A 26465-nucleotide genomic window follows, 5' to 3' on the forward strand; every position below is an offset into this window, starting at 1 on the left:
ACGGATTATTTGCGGGCATATGAGCATGGTGCTGGTTCCTTGGGGTTCCCTCTCTGCCCGTCAGCAGAGCCTAATAGAATTGGGCTCTATTAGTGGGGGCGGGATGGACTAGGTTGGCACAGCCAGCCCTCAGCTGTCCCCTGGCTTCTGCATGTTGGTTTTCTTCAGTGCTGTAATGACCCAGGCCTGGAGGGAGAGCTAATTAGACATTTTTTGGCAACCTACACTTGCCTCTCCTGCTGGCGTCTTGCCTCGGCCCCTTGGGTTCTAATCTAGAGACAAGTGGGAGTGCTTTATGTTGCTGGATCTCTGATCAGCTTGGATCAGAATGGAGCCTTGTAGAGGCTACAGAACAAGCACAGGTGTAAAATGTCTCCACTCTCCTCTTCCAGGGAACTCTCCTCTGCTGCAGAGAGGCAGCGCGGGATGGGGAAGAGCGAGGACGGTGGGGTCAGCTCACCACCCCCACTCTTAGTAACTGCCTGACTCACAGTCCCTTACTTTGCCCCTTTGAAACGTGGTACATCACCTGTAAAATGGGAGCCATGAAGTTAACTTTCTGGGGTTTCATGGAAATAATTCATCTTGCTATAACTTGTATGATGGCTGTTATTTTGTTAGTTAAGTTACAGTTTCTTTAAATCTCACCCATCCTTGACTCCTTTTGTGATTGTATAGATCTCAGTACCTCTGTAGTTGTCGGGAGGGCTTTAAAAAAACAGGGGATAAGTTTATTTGCCAAGCATTTATGTGCAGAGCAGTATCCTCCAGCCCCCACCAAAGAAGTCAAGCACTGATTCTTAAGTGCTTAGATAGATCAAGAATGGGAAGATAAGATACTTAAGTAATAGGATGAAAAGGTATAGAAAAGAAATTGGAAAATTATGTACTTAAATTGAAAGCTTGTAGGAGAATATTAGGTAATATTCAATATATTAAAATTATTTAGCAGAAAGATAACTGGGGTTCTCAGGATAAATAATATATAATTCTATCCCCATGAAAAGGCTTGAAAAGAAGGAGCCAAGCAACGTGGCTGTTTTCAAATTTCATCATGGACTAGAACCAAACGTCCCCGGGCTTCTGGCTCACTGAAGATTTTCTCAGCTGTCACTAACGAAGTTGCTTTCAAATAGCACCAGTCTCCAAGGAGTCTATTGTAGTTTGCAGACATTATCTCATGCATCCTTACTTTATTCTGTTAAGATATTACAAGGCAGGTAGTTCCCACTGTATATAAGAGGGCAAAGCAGAGGTGAGAGCAGCTAGAAATTCAGGGACGTTATCTTGTATTGCTCAACATTGCACCTTATTTATTAGACCAGCCTGTCTCAATGGCATTCTCTGATTTAGCAGTTGTATTTCTATTTTTTGAAAATATCGCATCCAGAGGAGAATGTGATGCTATTTGGAAAACGAAACTGGCAAACATCATCTTTTTGTAGAACAAGAAGTCCCAGAACATCTGACCTAAAAAACCACTATGTGTCATTGGCTATTGGCAAGCATTTTTACTGATAGAAAAAAAAAATTATAACACTGACCTGGTGCTTATTTTGTTAATATCATCTTCAGCTTTTTCACTTTAAGCATCTTTTCACATATCTACCGATATGCAATGGGAGATAATTTTTAAGTATTTACTAGAATGTAGATATGAAATACCCATGGATATTTAGTGGACCCATTATATATTTCTTTCTTTCTCTAGTTTATGTCCTGACGATCTATTTATATTTTAGGTACGATTAAAAGTCATATATACGTTGTGTATTGGGACACTTAAACCTTAAATCCACTCATCTAAATTCAAAATCCACCTCCACACAAAACACTTATTTCAAATGCTGCTAGAAGCCACAGTGTTACCCCTAATTTTAAACTGTTGAACTCTCTCCTGTATCTTTTTCCTCATTTTGTTGTTTCAACAATTCTTAAAAATGCTTAAAGCTGCCATAGCAGTTATCTCTGCAACAGACTTAGCCATATTTTAGGTGATTTTTTCTCCCAAAATTGTAAAGGATGATTAATAACTTCAGTTAGCTGTGAATATGAAAAATAAGGTGTATTTTTACCAGAAAATATTACCATATGGTCATATCACCATGTTTTCTGGAAAGGCCAGGAAGTATGTGATGAGTTCACTCGCTCCTAGTGTTTTTTTTTCCACCTCCAAGGAATCCCTATCATATGAAAGGTTTTAAATTATTCAAACCTAGGATGTTCTTGGGCCCATAAAACCAAAGTGAGGATTTCCCTAGAGTATCCAATGTCTGCAGAGAGAACCTCTAGCTGGGTGGATATATGGCTCCCTCACCCTCATCCCAATCCCTTGTATTTCTTTCTGGAAAGCTGTGCTATTACTTGAAAGGTTTCATGTCCAGAAATTGGCCCTAAAGGAGGTGCCAACACCTAGAGTGGCGAAGCAAGATGCAGCTAGTTGAAGAACTGGGGCCAGGTTCTTCCTTGGAATGTGTGCAAATATTTTAATTCAGGTATGCTTCACCATGCATTATTGCCATGTATTGAAATATAGACCCAATGTCTCACTTACCCAATTGTCGTTTTTCCCACTGAAATGTAGATTAGAACATGCTTTTTTCCCCCTTCATCACAAAAGATTTTGCTTTGGTATTATAAAATGTGCATGACCTAGTTTTTTGATTTTTCAGATATTGATGAATGTTTGAATCCAAGTACTTGTCCAGATGAGCAGTGTGTGAATTCTCCTGGATCTTACCAGTGTGTTCCTTGCACAGAAGGATTCCAAGGCTGGAACGGACAGTGCCTAGGTAGGTACTATAGTGTACTTATCAAAGGTTTGTTTCTTCTGCATGCCCCATTTTCTGATAGAGTGGTGTAATGCCAATGGAGCCCTCTTCCAAAATGAAAAAATGAAATCTTATGTCATTCTAAGAAAAGTTCCCAGTAACTTCTAACCATTGAGAAAATAGGAAAATGACTTAGCATGAAGGATGTAAAATTCTAGGTGGGGCAAATAATTAGGATTGAAACAAAGTGTTGTTCTTAATGTGATAAATATCCAAAACCAAATAAGATAGTAAGACCTACAGGAAGGAAGAGAGATGGAGAGCAGAACACTTAAAAAGAGAGAAGAAGCATAAGAAGCATCTACCACAGACAAGTAGAATTAGGTAAAACACACAGAGTTGCGCACGTGCGCGCGCGCGCGCACACACACACACACACACATTTTCAACAGAAGTAGCAAAAGTAGTGTGTTAGGCACTGAGGAAGATAGTGATAAATTTGCTTTGATTCTAATTAGCTGGGCTACAATTAGCTCTCCCCCTTAATGGTTTGCATTTGTGTCTACCATGTGATCTTTTTTCCTAAAACTTGAACTCTTTTCCATTCCACACCAGAACTCTGAATATGTGAATTAAACTTTTCATTCCTTCCTTACTTCCTTCTTTCTTTTCTTCCTCAAATGCTTAAGAATTTACTATAGGCTATGCATGGTGGCTCATGCCTGTAACCTCAGAACTTCGGAAGGCCAAGGTAGGAGGATCACTTGAGACCAGGAATTTGACACCAGCCTGGGCAGCATAGCAAGACCCCATCTCTACAAAACATTAAAAAATTTAGCTTGGTATGGTGGTGTGTGCCTGTAATCTTGGCTACTTGAGAGGCTGAGGTGGGAGGATCACTTGAGTCCATGAGTTTGAGGTTTCCATGAGCTGTGGTTGTGCCACTGCCCTCCAGCCTGGGTGACAGTGAGACCCTGTCTCTAAAATAAGAAACAGAAGGCAAAACTTACTGTGTATCCACAGAGTTGTACTAAGTTCTGGGATAGATTGAGGGGAAAAACTGATATGACCCCTTCCTTTGGGTACTTACTGTCTTGTGGGGGAGACTGACATGTACCCAAACATCTCACAGATCAATGCCGACTCACAGTTGAGACAAGCACTGGAAAGGGGGTTCTATGATACTGTGAGAGCATATGGTAGAACGGGCTGCCCTTAGGAAAATTCTCGAGTTGAGGTTCAACTGGCGAGAGAGTGGGTGGGAGAACATTTCAGGCACAGTAAACTGGGGCTTGTGGAAGAAGAAGAAAGCAGAAGGCCAGAGAACACGGGAAGATTTGCTGCAAGATGAGAGGACAGACCACTGAATAATTTAAAGCCTTCTTAGTCCTGTTAAAACTGGTGGTCTTCATTCTCATAGCTCTGGGAAGAGGTTTAGGTGTTTTAATAAGGATTGCAGCACTCTCACTTTTAAAGCCGTAGTCTCATCACCAATCAGCCTCAGCTCAGCCTCTGTAGCTGGTGCAGGGAGCTCCCTGTGCTGAGCCCCTAAGCCCATCCCCAGCCCAGGAGTCTCTGCTGATGGAGTTGTGAGATGTAGATCTTGGCGGAAAAGAAGAAAAGATTTTTATTCATTAGTTGTTTATTTGATAAGCAATTGTTTATGTAACTGGTGCTGGTCAGAAAGTATTAATACATAGCTTTCAGTTTTCCCATTTGGCCTAAATTTCATAGTTGCCTATCAAGGTTCCATGTGTATTCTCATTTTCAGCTCCTGGTCAATAATCCAGGAGCAGAGCCTGAACTCTACCTTTCATAGTAGTAGTATAAACACAGCCCTGATTCATGAATTTATAGTGGAATGTGACTGACCAAATTGGCAAGTGATTGCTCTTCAATGTAAACAGTACTAAATGAATTCTTATACCTACATGTGCATATATATATATAAACTTCAGTGACAGAAGCACAGCACCTCATTTAAAACTAATTTTACTTTTGTCAACCAGATGAGTAGAATCATAAGCAGAATTATTAGATCACTGTGTTTCTCAATTCAGCCAAAGTCCCACATTTAGCCCCTTGTTTTGCTATTGCATTGCTGAGGTCGTGTATTTCCCATTGTTAAATGGAGGCAGTGTCCTTTATCTTTCTGCTTTGGGTAAAATTTTAGACTCTGCTTAATTTACAGATGAAGCTACTCCCCCAAGATTTAATTGCAGTTCCAATATTGTTCATATTGGACTTGCAGCTCTTCTAAATTTCTCATGAGGGCCTTTGCAGGTAATACCGAAAGAGATTTTCCATCTTAATTTTTTATAGTAGTAGAGCTTTCAAATGTTGCGAAGCTGACTGTGACAAAAAGCAGATATTGCAGCGTGCCTTTCTGCTTACATTGAACCAATGGGTGGCTTGGATTTTTCTGCTAATCTCCAACCATGTGAATGACTGCCCAGCCCTGTCTTTGTACTTCTAGTACCCTAAAATACCTTTCAGAAGGTGCAGCCTTGTCTTAAGCCTAGTTTGGAGTTGAGTTCATCACTAACATAACTTGATATCTATTCATTCTTTTAACAAATACTGAGTGTCTACTATGTGCTAGGTATTTTTCCAGAACACTGGAGATAGGGAGTGCATAAATAAAGCTTCTTCCCTCATTGTAGTTTTACTCTAGTGCTTACATTGTGCTTACAAATAAACACATAAGCAAGTACAATATGTGGGATGTCAGATGAGAAGCATGACATGAAGAAAGGTAAAGAAAAAGATACAGAGTCTTTAGAGATTCTGTGGTGGTCGAAATAGCCAGATGCTAAGTGACTAACGTGCTGTTCCTTGCTAGTCATTTGTTTTGTCTCTAACAGTTACCTGTGATTTTTTTTTCATATCCTTTTAGTTCTGACAACTTAGGATATATTGATGAGTTTTTTGCCCCAATTTTTAATTGAAAATTTGCGTGATAACATTAAAGACTCTGAAAATTTCCTGTTATCACACCATTTTGGTGAAAAATCCTACATTTGGCATTTGTTGGTTGCCATCTGTAGAGATGATAATGTGTATGTCACAGGGCTGCTCTGTTCCATAAATCTTAGTATCTTTTTTCCTGCAACTCTCCTCTCACTGACTACATATTTTTTACATTGTTATAATCAAACATGTACAATGTTTTATATAACATTACTTACATTTGGCATTATGCTTATAGTTTTTTTCTAAACTCATCTATCTTCATGTTGATTTGACTTTTTCTATTGAATGACTTCATTAAGCATTGCTGTTCAACCCCTGTATTCTGCAGGGATTTTATACCAATTTCACTTTCTGCCTCTTTCACAGACTAAATGATGAACTTGGTGAAACCATTAATGGCCTCTTTGTATTCGTGCCATGTAAGCTGGATCTTACTGATTGATGCTTCTCCTTGATTTATAAATTAGAGCAGAAATTGTTTTGGGCAGAAATAGGCAAAATGTTAGCAGGTGTCGTCTGAGGGACTACATTTTTCCCTGGTGTTTAGTTCAGGTCATACAATCCCTCATCCTCAATAGTTTCTTATCCACTTCCAATATCTATCATTTCAGACTCTACCTAACACACATCATCCCTAATGCTTTTTGGCAACTCTTGTTGGCTCTTCTGTTACTGTCTTCTTCTTTCAAGTCATGGATTTCATTCTTCTCTTGAGAGTCACTTTGATCATTTAGCACTGTATTCCTTGGGCCTGACATTCAGCCTGGAGTTGTTGCCCACTCCATCCCCGCCTTTAATGACTATTTCGTCACTCTGGGTTCTGGCCAGTTCCAAATGGCTGTTTCAACCAGGGCCTTTCTTAAGGGAAGCCAGCTTGTCAGGTACTCAATTTACAGGTTCCTCTTGACTTGTGGAGAGCTGGCCCAATTCAAACCCGATGAGAGCCATCCCCAAGGAAACTCTCTAATATTTAATTATTTAAAGATACATTTGATATTGCTAATGTAGAGATCTTAGTTCCCTGAATTTAGACAGAGTTTGGGCTGCATGACCTCTCAGAAGCTTGGCTTTATGATCTGTGAAACGGGGATTGAAATACTTGCTGCATAAGGTTTATTATCAGAATGAAATAAGCAATATGAAGCACCTAGTAGGCATCTGACACATGGTGGGACCCAGTCCATGCTATAACTCTTCTTCCTCCAACTATTACCCGCCTCTTTACTGCTCTTGTCCTCAAACATAAGAAATGCAGTAGAAATAACTGATACTTGGTAAAGTAAATTGCATATCACATTCTTCTATATAACTATATTCTCTTTGGCTTTTTGAAGCTCATGACATACAGTTTTTTAATTATTCCCATGTCATGGGATTTAAATAATTTTGTGGTTTCCATTCGATGTCTCCCATCCAAATACTAACCGGGCCCAACCCTGCTTTGCTTCCAAGATCAGACAAGATAGTGCACGTTCAGTATGATATATCTATTGACTCCTTCCAACTTCTTATTGTTTCTGCTCAGGTGGAATGTATTTCTTGGGGAGCCATGATACTTCTCTGTAGGGTCATTAGTAATTCCTAACAAATGTTTAGGTGTCTATAATAATGCTGCTGTTTCCATTCCATTCCTTTATTGTCATTGCTCACCTTCACAAGACAGAATATGCCACCCATTGGATATATGCAGCTAGCCTTTTGGGGGTTTACTTTACTGTCTTGCTTTGTAGTTCAGTTCTTGATAGACCTTGTAATCTGGTAACACAAATTTCTGAGATGCTTTTCCAAGTAATCTTTCTTTTCTAGTCCCTGATTAAGTTGAGAATGACTTTCTGACTCCCATTTAAGCTCTCTGAATGTATGTCTTGGTTGTTTGAAGAATTTAGTATCATTCAGTCTACTTGACAACTGATTAACTACTGTCTTAACCAAGACCTGGCACAGAATACTTGAAGAATAACTTGGACAGAAAACATGGAGAGCTCATTGTTCTAGAAGTCCTTTTCACACTAGGATTTGTTTTCAGATTTGAAGATTCAGTATTAACTTCAGTGGCTTATATGAATATTCATAGATGAATCTGAAATTGAAGACTTGGTACAGCAGGTATTTGTTTTATAGAAGATTGCAACTCAGTACAACATGTACCTCTTTCATATTTTATGTATAGACATTAGCGTTATCCCTAAATGATTATATGCTAAAGGATGCTTCTAATCAATCACTAAGCTATTTATTAAGCACTTGTCTATGTGTCTCCTGTGTACCAGAGAAGATTTGCAATTATAAAAACAACAACAAAAAACAAACTTTTGAAAGCAGGGACCATGGTTTGTGGGAACATTAATTATTATAACAAAGTGTTTCTCATTATATAGTTTATGAAGGTTTTGACATGATTGTATCATTTGATCACCACAGTAATTATCCCTGTAGTACAAGTGTGGAAATTGATTCCCAAACAAGTGAATGGGCTTACTAAAGCTTATAGGTAATGAATATCAGAACTACCTCCTATCTTTTCTCTAAATCCTGTGTTTTGTTCTGTACGGTATCTCATGTACCCTTTGTGTACACATGAGAAAGGTGGAGAACAAAACAGTATAATGAAGACAATAAGGAAAATAAAAATGCATAGAACGGAGAAAGCCACATGGGCTGGAATCATCCCTTACAAGCAGCAATAATAATGGTTTGGGATGGCCAGGCATGGTGGCTCATGTCTGTAATCCAGCACTTTAGGAGGCCAAGACAGGCAGATCATGAGGTCAGGAGTTGGAGACCATCCTAGCTAACACGGTGAAACCCCGTCTCTACCAAAAATACAAGAAATTAGCCTGGCATGGTGGCACACACCTGTAGTCCCAGCTACTTGGGAGGCTGAGGCAGGAGAATCCCTTGAACCCAGGAGCGGAGGTTGCAGTGAGCTGAGATTGCACCAGTACACTCCAGCCTGGGTGACAGAGTGAGACTCCGTCTCAAAACAAGCAAGCAAGCAAACAAACAAACAAAACGATGGCTTGGGGATTCTAGAGTTTGAGATGGCAAGTCTGCACCACAGGTAGTGGCAGTTGAGTTTTGCTGAAAGATAAAATGTTTCTTTGGAAAGGTGAGGGAGGAAGCTAATAATTTGGTGGAATTAGTGGTTTGATTTTTCTGAGATCATCCTTGGCTCTTTATGTAGGATGTGCACAGCATTCATTGGTTCTTCTCCAGTTCTGAAAAGCAGTGATGATTCTTTGAGGATTATGTAACAAATGTTCGTCAGCAGCTCTGCTGCTACCACATACTTTAACTTCAACAGAATTGACAGAGGAGGTGTGAGACTCAGAGGATTTACTATACCCTGAGTGCAGTTGAGGTAGTTTCATCACACTGGCCTGACCAGCATCTGTCTCTCATTTTTCCATGCTTGATTTTCTGCCAAATATGTTCTCCCATCTTCTTTAGTATAAAAGATTATGTGTGAAGAATAGTTGAGGAATCACTGAAGTAATGCACAGTTGGGGTAGGGGGTAATCCTGTGTTTTCATGTAGCTATAGTGCTAGAATCAGATGCTTTATCCCTGTCTCAAGTGGTACTCACTCACTGAACCCTATATTGGTGATTAAGGAACAAATTGAGGTTGGATAGCGTCAGAGAAATAATTGGCTATGTTGACATATTCATCTCATTGCAAGTACAAGAAGTAATACAGGTAAATTATTGCTCCAGGACAAATTCTAGCCAACTGAAGCAGCTGCTACATGAAGTGTAAAAGAGCACAGGCTTGGGAGAACATGACTGGGTGACATCAGCCACTGAATACCCTCTGTACATGGTGGGTTATGCCCACCGGGAAGTGACTTGAGACAGTCTGGTATGTTCCCAGGATATTAGAAAGGGAAATTTTAAAAAGGTTCTTCACCCAGATGAATTACACCCCAAGGCAATGAGACAGTGAGCCGGTGGGATTAGTGGCCAGCTGAGCATCATCTCTGTGAAATTGTGGAAAATTGACAGTTACCAGAGGATGTGGAGAGAGTAATATTCTCATTTCCCCCTGAAAAGAAAAGAAGGTAGAGTCTGGGAATTAGTGACCACTGAACTTCATGTTAATCTTGACAAAGAACTATAGAATGCATGATTCAAATGATGAGGTGCAACATTTTTAAAGGGAAGTGATGGTTATAAGAATCAGCCAGGATTCATCAAGGATAAATCATGCTAGACTGTCCTGAGTGCCTTTTCTGATACAGTGCTTAGATGAGTAGACCAGGAAATCCTGTAGGCACGGCACATCTAGTTTTCAACAAAGCATTTGTTATAGTCTCTCTGGGCACCGTAGGTGAGAAGGATCAACTTGGAATGCGTGATAGGATAGTAAGATGGATGGATATATCTTTTTTTAATGCTTATTTTTACTTTTATTTACATATTTACTTTTGAGACAGGATCTTGCTCTGTTGCCCAGGCTGGAGTACAGTGGTACAGTCACATCTCATTGCAGTCTTGACCTCCTGGATTCAAGTGATCTTCCCACCTCAGTCTCTCAAGTAGCTTGCGCTACAGGCACTCACCGCCATGCCCAGCTAAATTGTTTTTGTTGTTGTTTTTTAAGAAATGGGGTCTCCCTTGTTGCCCAGGCTGATACATGCTTTAAGATGGATGCATAAATCTTTGAATTATCTGCCTGCCAAGTCTGATCTGATACCTCTGGCAAGTTTCTTATTCTGGGAGGTTTAATTAATTTAGTGAGTGGCAAATGCCAGATTCCTATGTCTCAAAAGCCCATTGGTAAACTATTTGAGGTTTACAATCCAAGGTCTCGTCCAGGCTGGAATGCAGTGGCATGATCATAGCTCACTGCAGCCTCTGACCTGGGCTACAGTGATCCTCCTGCCTCAGCCTCCCAAGTAGCTGTGACAACAGGCATGCATCACCACACTCAGCTAATTTTAAAAAAAATTGGTTTTTCGTAGAGACAGGGGCTTGCTATGTTGGTCTCAAACTCTTGTTCTCAAGCACTCCGCCCACTTCAGCCTCCTGAGTTGCTAGGATTACAGGCAAGAGCCACCGCACCTGGCTAGAACCAATTTTTCTAGCAACACTGTTTTTTATGATAAGTTTCCTAACTGAGATAAATCACAAAGACCTGTTGAACTCATTATGTATATGTATTAGAAGAATTGGGTAATATGAATATTTTGTGAGATCATATCTTAGAGTAAGACAAATTTTAAGCTCCGCCATGAAAATCAGAGCCATAATTATCTACCTCTGCTATAGCGATAAGGCAGCCATCGGGTGGGTGGTGGGGGGGGTGAGGACCACCTGCTTCCTTCATAACCTATTTTGTGTTGCTATAACAGAACACCTTGAAACTAGGTCATATATAGAGAAAAGAGGTTTATTTATGTAGCTCATGGTTCTGGAGACTGGCAGATTCAAGATCAGATGGCCACTTCTGGTGAGGGCCTTGTGTTCTTTTTAATATGCTGGAGAAGTGGGAGGTAAAGCAAGTACACGCAAAGAGAGCAAAACACAGAGGCAACCTCACTTTATAGCAGTCCACTCTCTTGGGAACAGTTTCATTCCCACGAGAACTAACCCAGTCTCAAGAGAAAGACATTAACCCATCTTAATGACCTAATCATCTCTTAAAGGCACAAGGCACCACTTCCCCATACTCCCACCTTGACAACCAAGCCTCAACATGAGTTTAGCTGGGACAAACCATTTTCAAAGCATAGCACTTCTTATGGCATTCATGAGAGATCCTCCCAAGGGTTGGAAGCTTGAACTGTGGGGCCACGCCTTCTGCTGTCATTACCACCAGGGCCTCACAAGTTTGTGTCCTTGACTAAACTGAAGAACACTGAAAACCATTGAAGGTTTTTAAAGTAGAAGAGTCAACACCCTTTATCAGATTTGTATTTTAGAAAAAAGTTTATTCTATCTGCAAGCTGGATAATGGATTAGAGAAGCCAAGTCTTAGAAAAACAAATTAAAAGACTATGGCAATAACTCAGGTGAGAAAGAATGAACGTAGGTGAATTAAGAGAAATTTGAAAGGCATATTGATATTCCTGGGCAATCAACAATGTGAGGAAGGAGGGAGAATAAAAGTAAGGACTCTAAAAGGTATAACTCCCAGGTTTCTGACTTGGGCATTTCAGTAGGTAATGGTAATAGATATTGGTATGGAAAATAACATAAAGAAAAGACAGGAAGGGGTCAGTTTTGGCCATAAAGACTCTGAGGTATCCGGGGACATCAAGGAGATATCCAGTAGACTGACCAGCTTTATGCACGATTCTTCAGTTTAGGAGAGAAATCTGGACTAATGATACAATGCTGAATTAATTTTACCCCATTTGTATCCACCAAGTGTTTTTATGTGTGGCTGCTCTCTGGAGACCTTCCTTCTTTGTAAAGATACTTTGGTTATGTTTTACTGTCTTGCAATTTTCTCAGGAGCATAATCTCATTAAGCCATGTACTTTCAGCTCAAACTGTTCTGCCTACAGTGATTGGCTTGACAGAATTCTGGTTCCATGCAATTATGTCTATGATAAGTAAAAGAAAGAATAAACACATCAGGCTACCCTAGATATTTCAAGGCATTCTGCTTCATCATCAGCCCTGAGTAGCCTAGAAAAATAAAAGTTTTATAAGTATCTCCTAAACGGTAATCTGTAATGCCTGTTAATTTACTTTACCTAGAGAAAATATGGTCTTAGAGATTGATTTTGCTGTTACATTCTACAGCCTTATAAATCACTTTCCCTGGTGCATGAATAATGAAAGAGAGCAATCCATACATTTCTGAACTTGTTAACATTTTTGAAACAAAACCAGATACTAAACATGACATTTTCCTGTTGCTGTCTGGAATTTCTATGCCTGGTGTCTAGGCTCATTCCCATTATTTACTTTGGCTCCAATGCTTGGCTTCTTTCAAGTTGTTTGCCTTCAGTGTTTACAGAAGTGGATTCCCATAACCAAAGAAAGGGTGGTTAATGACTCAGTCTGGAAGTGCTATTTTTGTTGTTGTGGACTAGAGTCCGTTTACCATAATTAGTGATAGTTTGTGAAATCAACACAGAGCACCTAGGCGGCGCCATTTCCTTGGCTCTTCTCAGCATGCACAGGGAACACACCCATGTGCACACTCACAGGTGCGTCTTTGCCATGTCTTAGTATAACTCTACTTCTGCATTCTGTTGTAAAAAGAATGCAGTTTTAATACAATGCAAATGCATGCAATCTAGACCCTGGATTACTGAAGATTAGATTTGTATCGTCAGTGTGCTTGTGACTGCCTTAAGAGGGTAGAAAGCTTTACTGCTTTCGTGGTTTAGTGAGCATTGAAAAGTGAAACAAATGCTGTAACACGCCTTTTCCTCCTTGTTTGTCTGCCTTATGCTTAAGGTGCTTTGATTATGTTACAGACTCCGGTAAGATTAAGCCTAAATTGTGATGTTGTATATGTAGTTTTAGCATTTTGTGAGTTAAGCTTTTCCTCTTTAAGTTTTTGTTTCTTGATTTGTCATTCGTGTCTGTCACTGCAACATACAGTGGACCTATGCAGGGCCATTCACATGGGGCACAGAACTTACATTTTTGTTTTTGAAAAATAATAATATGTAGTAGGAACTTAATAAATATTTTTGAATGAAATAAATAAAATTTAAGACGATGATTTTCAGTATAAATGCTGTTAGAAAATAATAAAAACAAACATCAACTCATACATTCTCTCTCACTTAAGTTTCTATCACTAGACTTAACTTTGCCTATGACAGAAACTTACAATCAGGCTAAAAGGATAGGTTTGGGTTCAGATCTCAGAACCAGCATTTTCTATGTGGCCTTGAGGCTGGTTATTGAACTTCTCTGTGTTTCAGTTCCTCCCTCCATGAAATGGTTGGCCCATAAGGATTTTGTTCAGATTAAATGAGATGATGTATGCAAAGCCTTTAATGCCTACACCATGGAAGCCGTAAAGCTTTCTACCCTCTTAAGAATCTTTGATTCTTTGTAAAATTATTTCTTGTAGAGATGTTGCACTAAATCTCCCCTCTCTTCCTTCCTCCCTGCTACAACAAGCCATCTTTACTTCTTGAATTTATTCATAGAGCTTATTTGGTTATGAGTTACTTTCAGAAGGTAAGTTAAAGTATAGAACCATCATCCATGCAGTTCACGACAAGCTGCTTTTTCTCCTTCGGGCTAATTTGAAAGTTTATCTTGAGGAATCTGCCGGGTCTTCTGAAGGTCTACTGTTTCCATTTCTAACCAAATTTAACTTTATCCATGTTTTCTTTTTGTTCTTTTTTTGTTCTTTCCATTACACAACATTCTTCAAGATGTGGATGAGTGCCTGGAACCAAACGTTTGCACAAATGGTGATTGTTCCAACCTTGAAGGTTCCTACATGTGTTCATGCCACAAAGGCTATACCCGGACTCCGGACCAGAAGCACTGTAAAGGTAAATACTTTGATCAAGTTTCCCATTTTTATTTAAACTTCACTTAAGCATAGATTAGAGCAATTAGCCTTAGAAAAGGGAACCCACTACCTGTGTTTATTTTGACCAAGCTACTTAGAGCACATAGTGGTTGGCTTGGCTGAAAGTGGTTCCTCATTGTGGTTAAATACAGAGCGTATCTATTTACATAAAGGGAAACAATGTATTTTTAGAGAGTCTGTAAACCACACATCTATTCATTTAAATATTTTATCATTATGAAAGCAGCACACAGTTGCACAACTCTGTGAATATATTAAAAACCATTGAATTGTACATTTTAAATTGAATTGTATGGCACGTGAATTATATCTGCGTAAAATGGATATTAAAAGAAACCAACATATGCCCATTTTAGAAAATTTAGCAAATGCAGAGAGATAAAAAAGAAAAGTAACAATCTCACATAATCTCATTCATGAATATTCATATTTCATGGAAATTGTATATAAAGGTGTTATTCTATATACAAGTTTGTATCTTGCTTTTTGTGATTTAATAGTATATCATAAGTGCCATAAGTGTTTCACATTCCATTTATAACTGTTTTCAAATGCTATTTTCTTTTTTTAATTTTGAGACAGAGTCTTGCTGTGTTGCCAGGCACCAGGCTGGAGTACAGCGGTGTGAGCTCAGCTCACTGCAACCTCTGCCTCCTGGGTTCAAGCAATGCTCCTGCCTCAGCCTCCCAAGTAGCTGGGACTACAGGCGTGTGCCGCCACGCCCAGCTAATTTTTGTATTTTTTAGTAGAGAAGGGGTTTCACCGTGTTGGCCAGGATGGTCTCGATCTCTTGACCTCGTGATCCGCCTGCCTCGGCCTCCCAAAGTGCTGGGATTACAGGCGTGAGCCACCGCGCCTGGCCTTAAATGCTATTTTTAGAGGCTGTATAAAATTCCAGTGTATTGCCATATCACAGTTTTCTTGCTCTTCTTTAGGTATTAAACAAACAAAAAATTTTCAGCTTCTCATTAGTGAATGAAACTAATACAGGTCTCTCTCTCTTTTTTTTTGAGATGAAGTTTCATTCTGTTGCCTGGGCTGGAGTGCATTGGTGCAGTCTCTGCTCACTGCAACCTCCATGTCCTGAGTTAAAGTGATTCTCCTGCCTCAACCTCCTGAGTAGCTGGGATTACAGGTGTACACCACCACACCCAACTAATTTTTGGGGTTTTTTTGAGATGGAGTGCCGTGGCGCAATCTCAACTCACTGCAACCTCCACCTCCTGGGTTCTAGCAATTCTCCTGCCTCAGCCTCTTAAGTAGCTGGAATTACAGGCACCTGCCACTACATTTAGCTAATTTTTGTATTTTTAGTAGAGATGGGTTTCACCATGTTGGGTAGGCTGGTCTTGAATGCCTGACGTCAGGTGATCCACCTGCCTTGGCCTCCCAAAGTGCTGAGATTACAGGTGTGAGCCCCTGCACCCGGCCAGATCTCTTTTAAAAATAAACTCTTGTCTGAACTTTAGAATTATTTCCTTATTCATAAAAGTAGAATTATTGGGTAAAATTTTCTGAATTTTTTTACTATTTTCTTTTGTTCCTATTTTTTAATTGACATATAATTGTCCATATTGTACATGTTTATGGGGTACATAGTGATGTTTTGATACATACATTGTACCATGGTCTTTTTACTATTTTTACAGGAGAACATTCTCATTTCAAATGTATATTTATTTTAATTCTAAAAAGGTTTAATATTTATTTTATATGCTCATTCCCTTTAATGATTCTCTGAACACTTCTAATTTTTAAACATTTATTTTATATACTTATTACACATTTATATATATTTAAAATTCCTCTTAATATCATTTTCCATTCATGAGGTTTTTTATTTTTTAAGTCAATGTATATGAACTCTTTATATATGTAATACATATATAAATGTATGTACAAGTGGCCAGGTACAGCATTTTGGGAGGCCAAGGCGGGTGGATCGCCTGAGGTCAGGAGTTTGAGACCAGCTTGGCCAGCATTGCGAAACCCTGTCTCTACTAAAAATGCAAAAATTAGCTGGTTTGGTGGCATGTACCTGTAATCCTAGCTACTTGGGTGGCTGAGGCATCAGAATCACTTGAACACAAGAAGCAGAGGTTGCAGTGAGCCAAGATGGTGCCACTGCATTCCTCCCTAAGTGACAGAGCGAGACTCAAAATAGAGTCTCAATAATAATAATAATAATAAATGTATGTACATGTGGATATACATTACATATATGTTTTTGGTGGTACATTGTTATAATTTGTCGAAGACTTCCCTAATTTTTCTTGAGATTTTTTTTTTAAGTTTTTTTTTCTTATGGTCAGATCTGTGGATTTTTTTTCTTTTCTGCTTACTTTTACATCTAAAAGTATGTTCTAACAAAGGGGAAAAGAGGAAATAAGTAAAAATTTTCTTCTTTCTTAAGTGCCTCGATGTAAGTGAAGACTCTCGGGTGATAATCAATTTCTCACTATGGTAGGCAAGTAGTAAGTGAATACCCTGGTATCCTGTAAGAATTGAGGCTTCTTCCACTGGCAGTAGGGAATGTGCAGGCATCTGAATTTGATGCCTTGCTCCCATAATATAACAGAGCAACAGTGGATCTTGGCCACTCCTAGTGGAACATCTAATGTGGGCAGACCTCCATTTCTCCTGGTCCCTTCTCTTTTGGCCCACATCCACAGTATCCTACTGACTCCTTAAGCCAGCCATCTCCTCAGACCAAATTAAACATGAGAAGCATCTGAAAGGTATTATTTCTTCCCCATCCACTGGATCAGTGGTGGATGAGGATCTCTGGCCTTAGGAGTCATTGCTAATCTTTGATTGCTAGTTTATTTTCATATCCTGCCATTTTATCTTCTTTCTTCCTAACCTGCCTAATTTTTTTCATCTGCTTGTTGATAAAAACTCTTGCAATCTCTCCCCCTCCTTCATATTCCAAACTTATTTGTCACAGTTGCATTCTTCAGCTAGCATTCTCTGACCCCTCCAAGTCAGTGTCACAACTGCCTTATGAAGATTCTGTGCTTATTTGGACCCAGTACCTGTTCAAGATTATCCTGCCTTTTACATTCATCTTCTTCCTCACTGCTTACCTGATGTGGCTTTTCCATTGGTTCATGATATGACCTTGGGTGAATAATCTCAGGTTTCCAGACATTGTGTCATCCCTAAAACTAGGGGATTGGACTCTCTAATGGGATGCTCAAAGCAGATACATGTTGAATGAATGACTCATTACCATTGTCTTGCTCTTGACCACTGCCATCCTAGCTGAGCCTAGGAAAGATTAATTGGGGAGCCAAGACAACTAAAAATATCTAGGATTAAATTATATATTAAAGTCTAGTATTTAGGTGTTTTTTATTAAAAACAAAAAAGGCAGTATATCAGATCCTATTCCTGATGTGTAGAAGCTGTGTGAGCTTGGATAAATTATGGTATCTTACTTCACTAAACCTTACTTTTCTCATCTGCAAATAAAAGGGAACAATAATGGTACCTACTGGAGCTGATATAAGGATTGCATGAAATAATACAGGGACAGAGATCACGTGGAGAGAACGAGTTAATGCAGGGGCAGAGCATGATGTGATGGTTGTGGTGTTTGCTAAATTAGAGGCATAGACAAAGGTTTGTTAAAGCAAGAAGCATGTGGCAAACTCTGCTTGTTTGCTTCTGGGAAAGCTTCACGAAGGTGTTACTATTTGAACTAGGTTTTAAAGCATTGAATACAAAGGGGAGTAAAACTTGGCAGGCAGAGGAAGCAGCACATGCCAAAGCTCAGAGGTGAGAAGGGCTATTACTTCCACTTGGCATTTAACCTTGCCCTCTACTGTGATTCTAATGGCATCTCCCCATTACAGTCTGGGATGCATTAACTCTTCCCATGTGATCTCTGTCCCTGTATAATTTCATGCAATCCACTTATCAGCTCTAGTAGGAAGCATTATTGTTCCCCTATTTTTGCAGATGAGAAAGCTCACACAGCCTCTACACGTCACAGCCAGGATCTGGTACACTGTCTTTCTTTTTAAACTAAACTCTAGACTTTATTTTGATTTCACAAGTTTTTCCAGTGACGTCCTCTTTCTGTTCCAGGATCCAATCCAGGATGCGACATTGCATTTAGTTGTCTTGTCTCCCCAGTGAATCTCTCCCTAGTTTTCAAGCTCTTGTCTGTCTTAAAAAGTATAGCCCAGAATCCTGTAGCTTGTCCCCAGTCTGGATCATCTGATGTTTTTCTCATGATTAAACTGGAGCCATGGGCTTTTGGGAAGAAGAACACAGAGGTGAAAGGCTCTGGTCGTCACATAATGTCAGGTATACTTTCACATATCAGGTGTGTGTGATATTCTTGGCACAAAAGAAAGAACACATTTGTCCAGCGTGCCTCTTTTATTAGAAAGCTTTCTTTTAGCTCAGAAATTTTATCACTCGTTAGAAAAAAAAATTTTTTTATCTCTAGAGTTAATCTATCTTTGTTCCCTTTGGTCATTTTAAAGACCCAAAGATCACCTTGTTCAAGATAACTGTATTGCCTCAAGTTATTCCAAGTGTATATGTCATGACTTGTCATGAATTACTCCTGACATTCTTAGCATCATAAATGAGTAAGTTACATAAGAGGTCTGGCATACCCCAACAGTACTTGGAATGGAGGGTATATCTCTGCTGCAGACATCTTCACATGGGAGTGCTTAACTTGTTGTCATCTATGAGAAAGTCAAAAAGAGTCCAAAGCACTAAAAATGTTGTCAGACATTCTGTGAGATCCAGCCAGCTACAAGGGCTATTGCTGGTCTTCGGTTCGTGAACTGACATATCAAGTATTTCATAGAATGTGCTAACAGAAAATATGATGTAGGCTGATCTTTGCTGCCGACCATTCCTAAAGCTAAGAGAGAGTGTTTGAAAGGTATAAAATAATCTTTAAAATGAAACTTAGCTTGTTTAATTTCTCTATGAACAGGCAGTAGTTGGCAGCCAGAAATTATTTATAAATAAAAGAGACTAATAACACAATTGGTGAAACCACCATTTTTAATCAACTAAATTCCTATGAAAAATTAAATATGAAATTTTTGAACTCTAATTACATTAATACTTTGTATGAGCTATTCAGGAAACCATTTCAGTATTTCAATAGCAATTTCAACTTTCATGAAGGGATAACCTGATAACTTGCTTATATCTGAATAAATTTAAAAGATTAATGCCCCATTAGAGGTTAAGAAATGAAACTTGATCAGAGGAAACAGGTCATTGTTAACAATGCTTGAGTGAAAGGCCTATACAGTTTATTGAGTTTTCCTGGCAAACACTTTTAGATGCATTTTAAGTGAGATGATTTTGGAAGAAAATAACAGTCATACATTGATCTATAGGACATGCTTTTTAAAAAGCAAATCCCCCTATTTTATTTATTACTCTGTTTAGATTAGGGCTCCTTTCTCCCCCTCTGAGTATAGGGCTAATGTGTTTTGTATCTATTCCCTTTGGTAATCTTTACAACAAACCTGTCATGTAGGCGATGAAGATCAGTAATACCCACCTTGTTTTAATAATCATAAACTCTTATAAGTTGGCTAGCCATTCAGCAGAACATTCGGAGGCTGTATTTGCACTGACAAGGCAAGACAGAATTATCTGCTTGGGTCAGACCAATATAATGGCCGAACAAAAACATCTGGAAAACTCTACTCCTATCAGAAGTGTTTAAGTTGTTGATGAAGCCAGTCCTTTACTGCAGTTATCTAACTTCGTAGACATGACATTTTCTAGGCCACTTATTAAGAATTATATTCTTTCTCAGTTAGTGGTTTTATCTTCAGTCAAAGCACATTTAAAAATCCTCACTTACCACTTTCTCCTTTGGTATTCCAGCAGTCACCCTAATACTGCCATTTCTCTTGGCTTTCTTTGTTACTTTGAAAATGAGCCAGGGTTCTTTATACAACTGTTTGGCCTTATAGTTCAACTTCTAAATAAAGTAGAATTATCCATTTCCTTCCATAACCGCTTATGTTTTTGGTTTTGTTTTTCAAATTCCTGGTAGAGTTTTGCTTCCGACTTCTTTCATGCAGCTAAACAGGTCTACGAACTGTCTGAGCACCATTGTGTTTGCTTCAGGTTCTGCCTTCTGTTTGCAACTGTAAAATATTTCATGTTGCATTTCAAGAGATTGATGGTGAGGAGTATGATTATTATAAGTAGCTTATTGATTTACTGGCTATTTGTAGTTATCTCTATTCTGTAGATCAGTATACTGAGGTTCATACAGCAGCATGGGTGGAGGGATACATACTAAAGTGTGTAGTGTCAAACATAAGAAGTACTGTTATTTTTGTAGCAATAACCCCAGAATGCATTGCAGGGAACACTGCATTCTCCTGGGTAGTCTCTTTTTCAGAAAAAATGCCATTGTTTTGTTTTCAGATATTGATGAATGTCAGCAAGGGAATCTCTGCATAAATGGGCAGTGCAAAAATACTGAGGGCTCCTTCAGGTGCACCTGTGGGCAGGGGTACCAGCTGTCGGCAGCTAAAGACCAGTGTGAAGGTAAGAGTGTGGTAACGTGAACTACTGAAACTTCAGCATAAAGCACCTGGTCTGAAAAAAATGTACGTTCAATCAAGTGAGCGTACCTTTTAAAAATTACCTAGATGATTGCGGTATAGTGCCAGAAAGTCAGGGATTTAAACATCAGTTAGGAAAGTCAAGAAAACAAGATGGAAGACAGTTAAATTTCAAAACCTATGGCATTAGCAATCAATGGTTAGGCATTAGTATTAGGAAGAAAAGTTATTGCTCTCTGTGTAATTCTTCACTACAGAAGATAATTTCCATTGAAACACTTAATTTAAAGGTTTTATGTACTTGAATTTCAGCAATTAGAAAGTCAATATATCGGGCTGCTTTATGCTGTGGAATGTTAATAACCTTAATTTTGTATTTAACATTGAAAAATTTTTGCCTTTTAAAAAAATCGCTAAAGAAGACTTCTCAGTAAAACTGTAATAATGTCCCCCTTAGAGACAAAGTTTGCAAAATATGTTCTGTTCCTGCAGGTGATAGTGAAGATTCTGGATTTGCTAGGATTGACCTTAGACTTTTAAAGAAATATTTCATTGAATTTCACATGGAAATACTTCCCTTCCCAATAAGTATATGCTTCCTGAACTTGAAGATGTTATTATCTCACCTGTGTCAACCACAAGTGCCCAGAGTACTTGAGAGCAAACATCATTTCTTATTTAAGAACAGAATCCACACTGTATAAGGTCAATTATTTGATAAATAAACAATATCCGGCCAGGCACAGTGGCTCAAGCCTGTAATCCCAGTTCTTTGGGAGGCCGAGGCGAGTGGATCACGAGGTCAGGAGTTCAAGACCAGCCTGGCCAACATGGTAAAACCCTGTGTCTACTAAAAATACAAAAATTTGCCAGGCATGGTGGTGGGTGCCTGTAATCCCAGCTACTCAGGAGGCTGAGGCAGAGGTTGCAGGGAGCTGAGAATGTACCACTGCATTCCAGCCTGGGCGACAGAGCAAGACTCTGTCTCAAAAAAAAAAAAAAAAAAGAAAAGAAAAAAGAAACAATAGCCATGTTTTCATGTATACTCTGAATATTTGATAAGCAAAAAAGTCTGAGATATTGTTACAAAAGCAACAATATATGATGGCCATTACTTGTATCAACATTGTCTTTCTAGAATTTACACTGACCAAGTTGAAACTGATTGAGTGTTTTTTAAGCACCACTTCTATAGTTTCTTTGTATTCTGTTGCTCATAGACATTGATGAATGCCAGCACCGTCATCTCTGTGCTCATGGGCAGTGCAGGAACACTGAGGGCTCTTTCCTGTGTGTGTGTGACCAGGGTTACAGAGCTTCTGGCCTTGGAGACCACTGCGAAGGTAAGAATGGCACCTGATTTCAGAATCATAAAATGCCCCAATCAGAGGGAAATCTAGTCATCATCTCAGCCTCTGTCTTTGAGCCTGACCTCTTGATTTCATAGTGAAGACGTTCATTAGTTCCCTGCAAAGTGTCTTCCCTGGGGTCACACGAATAATTCAAACAAGGGAGTAGAGTCCAGATTTTCTTTGCACTGCTTGGAGCTGTCTTTTAGACTTGTGCCAGCCAAAGGCATAAAAGAATCAGTTTAACTGTACCAGCTATAGATGGTTTATCCTGGATGCATAGTTCTGAACTGTAACACCTTGTTTATGCAGAATCAACTTCCAAATGTTCCAAATAAGTAAGTACAGCTTAATTTTCCAGGTAATTAGAGGGTTTTTCAGAGCCTAACTTCAATTCAGTTTTTAGCTTTTTGCATAAAACATTTCTGAAAGATAGCCCACATGTACAGTATTGGGTGGTTGTTAACCACTTTGACCACTTACTTGGTGAACAAGCTCTCTGAAGTGGTTGGAAGACTGAGCCAGACCTACGTATGGAGAGGGGAATGTCTTCTACCAGTGGGCTTCTTTTTCACTTTTACCACCAGTCTGTCACTTGTGACCTTGTTCATTGTCCCCCTAAGTAACAAGCTTTTTCCCAGCCCACCTGAGGCTTCATTGCATTTACATCCTGTCCGTTGTGAAACCGGCAACATCAGTTTTGGCAGGGTTTTGTCTCCCATTTAGGGTCAGAGTGTTTGAAGGAGAGTCTGAACCCCACGTTTGAGAGAAGTGGATGAGCCTTTTGGTGAATGGTTTCATGACACGCATTTCAGCAGCCCCAAATCCTTTTTCACTCCCAGGCCAGTCGATTGGGAAAGATCCATTGTCATTTACAGTATCCTACATTTCTGACCAGAGAACTTGGCACAAGCAGTCACAAGTGGCTGAGTCCCCATATTCTACTGCTGCTGGAAGTGTAAAATGACTCAACCCTTGGGAAGGCAATTTTGGCAGCGTTTTAAAGGCCTTATCAGTAAATCAACTTCTAGGATTTTATCCTAACGCGATAATGTTCCTCAAAGAGTTAATTATACCTATGAAAAGTGGTAATCAGTATACCCATTGAGGCCAGATGCGGTGGCTTATGCCTGTAATCCCAACTCTTTGGGAGGTTGAGGTGGATGGATCACCTGAAGTCAAGAGTTTGAGACCAGCCTCACCAACATGGTGAAACCCTGTTTCTACTAAAAAATATATAAATTAGCTGGGTGTGGTGGTAAACACCTGTATTCCCAGCTACTTGGGAGGCTGGGGCAGAAGAATCACATGAATCTGGGAGACAGAGCTTGTAGTGAGCTGCGATCATGCCTCTGTATTCCAGCATGGGTGACAGAGCAAGAAGACTCCATCCCAAACAAACAAACAAACAAAACAAAAATTAGCCAGGCATGGTGCTAGTGCTTGTAATCCCAGCTACTCAGGAGGCTGATACAGGAAAATGGCCTGAACCTGGGCGGCGGAAGTTGCAGTGAGCCAAGATCGTACCACTGCACCAGCCTGGGTGACGCAGCAAGACTGTCTTAAAAAAAAAATAATAATAATAATCACACACACACACACACACACACCCTATTGAGAAACAGGTCAGATAAGTGATAAGATATGACTATGTATGAAAAAGTTGTGTTTTAGGAACTCTCTAATACATGGGTAAGTGATAATGATTCAAGGTAGTGGCATCCCAAGGTGGGAGGGTCGGTCGTGTTGGAAGGAGTCATTCATGGAAGAATCTGTTCTAGAACTAAGTAACGGGTAAAGGATTTGCTACAGCAGAGGTCCCAACTTTTTTGGTACCAGGGACCAGTTTCATGGAAGACAGTTTTTTCCTGGGCGGGGTTCGGGGAGATGGTTTCAGGATGAAACTGTCCTACCTCAGATCATGAGGCGTTAGTTAGATTCTCATAGGAGCATGCAACCTAGATCCCTCACATGCACAGTTCACAAGAGGGTTTGCCCTCCTGTGAGAATCTAATGCAGCTGCTGATCTGTCAGGAGGCGGAGGTCGGGGTACCGCTTGCTCCCTGCTGCCCACCTCCCGCAGTGCGGTCCGGTTCCTAGCAGGCCACAGACCTGTACCAGTCCATGACCCAGGGACTGAAGACCCCTGTGCTAGGGCACTGAAAACCTCAAATGACCATCAGCATCTCTTCTGTCCTGATTCCTGGCCAAGCCAAGAAGGAACTGCACCATTGATTAAGTCTTGAGTAATTGATGTTCATCCCAGGGCATGTTCCTCTGCTTTGTCTGCTTTAATGTGTAAACATCTTAATAGAAGTGTAAGGTTTTTATTCCAAAAACATTCATGCATGAAAAGTCAAAAACATTTAGCAAACTCGTTCTTCATTATTAATGTATATAAGTTATGCTTATGTTCCATAAGAAAGCTTCTTTTGGGTTATGTAATCAGGCCCTTTTAAAGTCAGGACTAGTTTCCCTGGTGTACTGGGTTATAAATAGGACTGTGGTCCATCTAACTAATTCAGAGCTCCCTTTGAAACTACGTTAGCACTTCAGCCTGCTAATTCCCAACTAGCAATGTTTCCGACCCTCCCCAGTGATATTTAGCCATAATTAACTGAGCTGTGTCTGTTCACATGCCTCTCACAGCTGTTCAAGAAAGAGCTATCTTTCTCGTTGGCTTTTATGTTTACATGTGTAATTTTCCCCTAATAGCTCTGGCAAAGATCCTGTTTTCTTACAGTATTGTCCTGTCATCCTGTTGGCCTCCTCATGGAGTCAGAATCCCAAGTGTTGTGCTTGCCTGTGTGCACTGCTGACTCCAGCATGCTCGGTAGCCACTCATTCTGTGATAATGAGGGTGCCTCAGTTGTCCTGGTTCTTAGGGGCCTTGAGCATCTCAGCTTTCAAAGGCTCTGTCTGTGACTGGTTCCCTCCAAGCACAATCTTTAATCCCTTGTCTACCTTAATCTTTCTCCAACTCCTCACTAAGGTCGCTTCCTGCAGTCCCTTACAAAGCCTGAGAAGATGACTCATTACTTACTGTGTCTTTCCCTTTCTCTCTGTGGCCCTTTGCTCTTGGTCATCAATTTGTGGACAAAATTTTAAAAAGGTAGAAAGGTGGGATGGTATTTCTTTCTGGTATTTCTTTCCAAATCAGAGTCATTCATACATTAACTTACATATTCATTCAAATATTTTAGTGTGGAACTTGTGCCAGGCACTGTTCTAGGCACAGGGCAATAAACCAAACAGAAATTCCTTCCCTTGTTTAGCTTACATGGTAGTTTGAGAGATAACAAAACATGATAAATAAGTAAAATATATAGTTTGTTAAATGGCAATAAATTTTACAGAGAAGATACAGTGAGGTATATGGGGAGTGCTGAGGGAGGGTGGTGATTTTAAATGAAGAGGCAAGTAGAGGCTTCCCTGCGATGATAACATTTAATTATTCACGGGTAGAGTATTAATTTCAAAGGAATAGCAGGTGTAGATGGAGGAGATAGCAGTCTGTAGAACAGGCTATGTGGAGACATGAAGGGCTTCACGTGGATACTTTCCATTTTCAATACCCAAGATCAGTATTCGAAGGAAGGTATCTGAAAAGCAGTTGGACCTATTATGCATTTGGAATTTAGGGGTGAGTTCTAGGCCATGAAATTGATTGGGAATGAGTATAGCTAGAAAAGAGAGAGACCCTGGGCTAAGAACCTGTAAAGGAGATTGAGGAAAAAGTGGCAAGTGAAGAAGGAGAAAAACCAGAATCCAAGAGAACAGTGTTTCAAGGAGGGAGAGAGTGATGAATTGTGTCATATTATTGTGAGGTAACAGAAGGACCAAAAGTTAACTGTGGGATTTTTAGCAAGCTGTTGGTGACCTCAAAAGCTCAGTCTTGATAGAAAGATGACATCGATTCACTATTCCTGCCCTAAAACCTGTTACTCAACTTCTAAGAAAAATAGATGTTTTCACGCTACCCCAAGTGGTGGTACAAAACAATCCCATGCTGGGCTCTCTCAACGTTTAACCTACTTTTTATTGCATTGAAGCCAGATAAAGGCCTTGCAAAAAAAAAAAAAAAAAAAAAGAAAGAAAAAATTAAACTAAACCTAACCCTAGCATATGGTCAGTTTTCTAATGTATACAATTATTTATAAACACTTAAAATAATGCTCTTTTCCCTCACATTCATTACTTTTCTTAGATTTTGAAAATAAATGAAAATCGAATTACTTTAAAGTATCATGAATAGGGCTGGGTGCGGTGGCTCACGCCTGTAATCCC

The 26465-nt window shown here is 39.6% G+C and overlaps 1 protein-coding gene across 12 annotated transcripts in view; it reads left to right on the plus strand.

Annotated features, from left to right (window-relative positions):
* LTBP1 (latent transforming growth factor beta binding protein 1) overlaps positions 1–26465 on the plus strand; it is a 461690-nt gene that overhangs the window by 341409 nt on the left and 93816 nt on the right. For 11 of the 12 annotated variants that reach the window (XM_032239266.1, XM_032239268.1, XM_032239269.1 and 8 more), the window contains 4 exons: positions 2673–2792; positions 14097–14219; positions 20690–20812; positions 22050–22172. In XM_032239266.1, coding sequence (XP_032095157.1) covers positions 2673–2792; positions 14097–14219; positions 20690–20812; positions 22050–22172 — 489 coding nt within the window. The remainder of the gene's footprint in view (positions 1–2672; positions 2793–14096; positions 14220–20689; positions 20813–22049; positions 22173–26465) is intronic. The other variant, XM_032239267.1, reaches the window with a different exon arrangement.

Source organism: Sapajus apella, unplaced genomic scaffold, assembly GCF_009761245.1.
Source record: "Sapajus apella isolate SASKATOON/1434 unplaced genomic scaffold, GSC_monkey_1.0 scaffold44, whole genome shotgun sequence".
Classification (NCBI taxonomy): domain Eukaryota; kingdom Metazoa; phylum Chordata; class Mammalia; order Primates; family Cebidae; genus Sapajus; species Sapajus apella.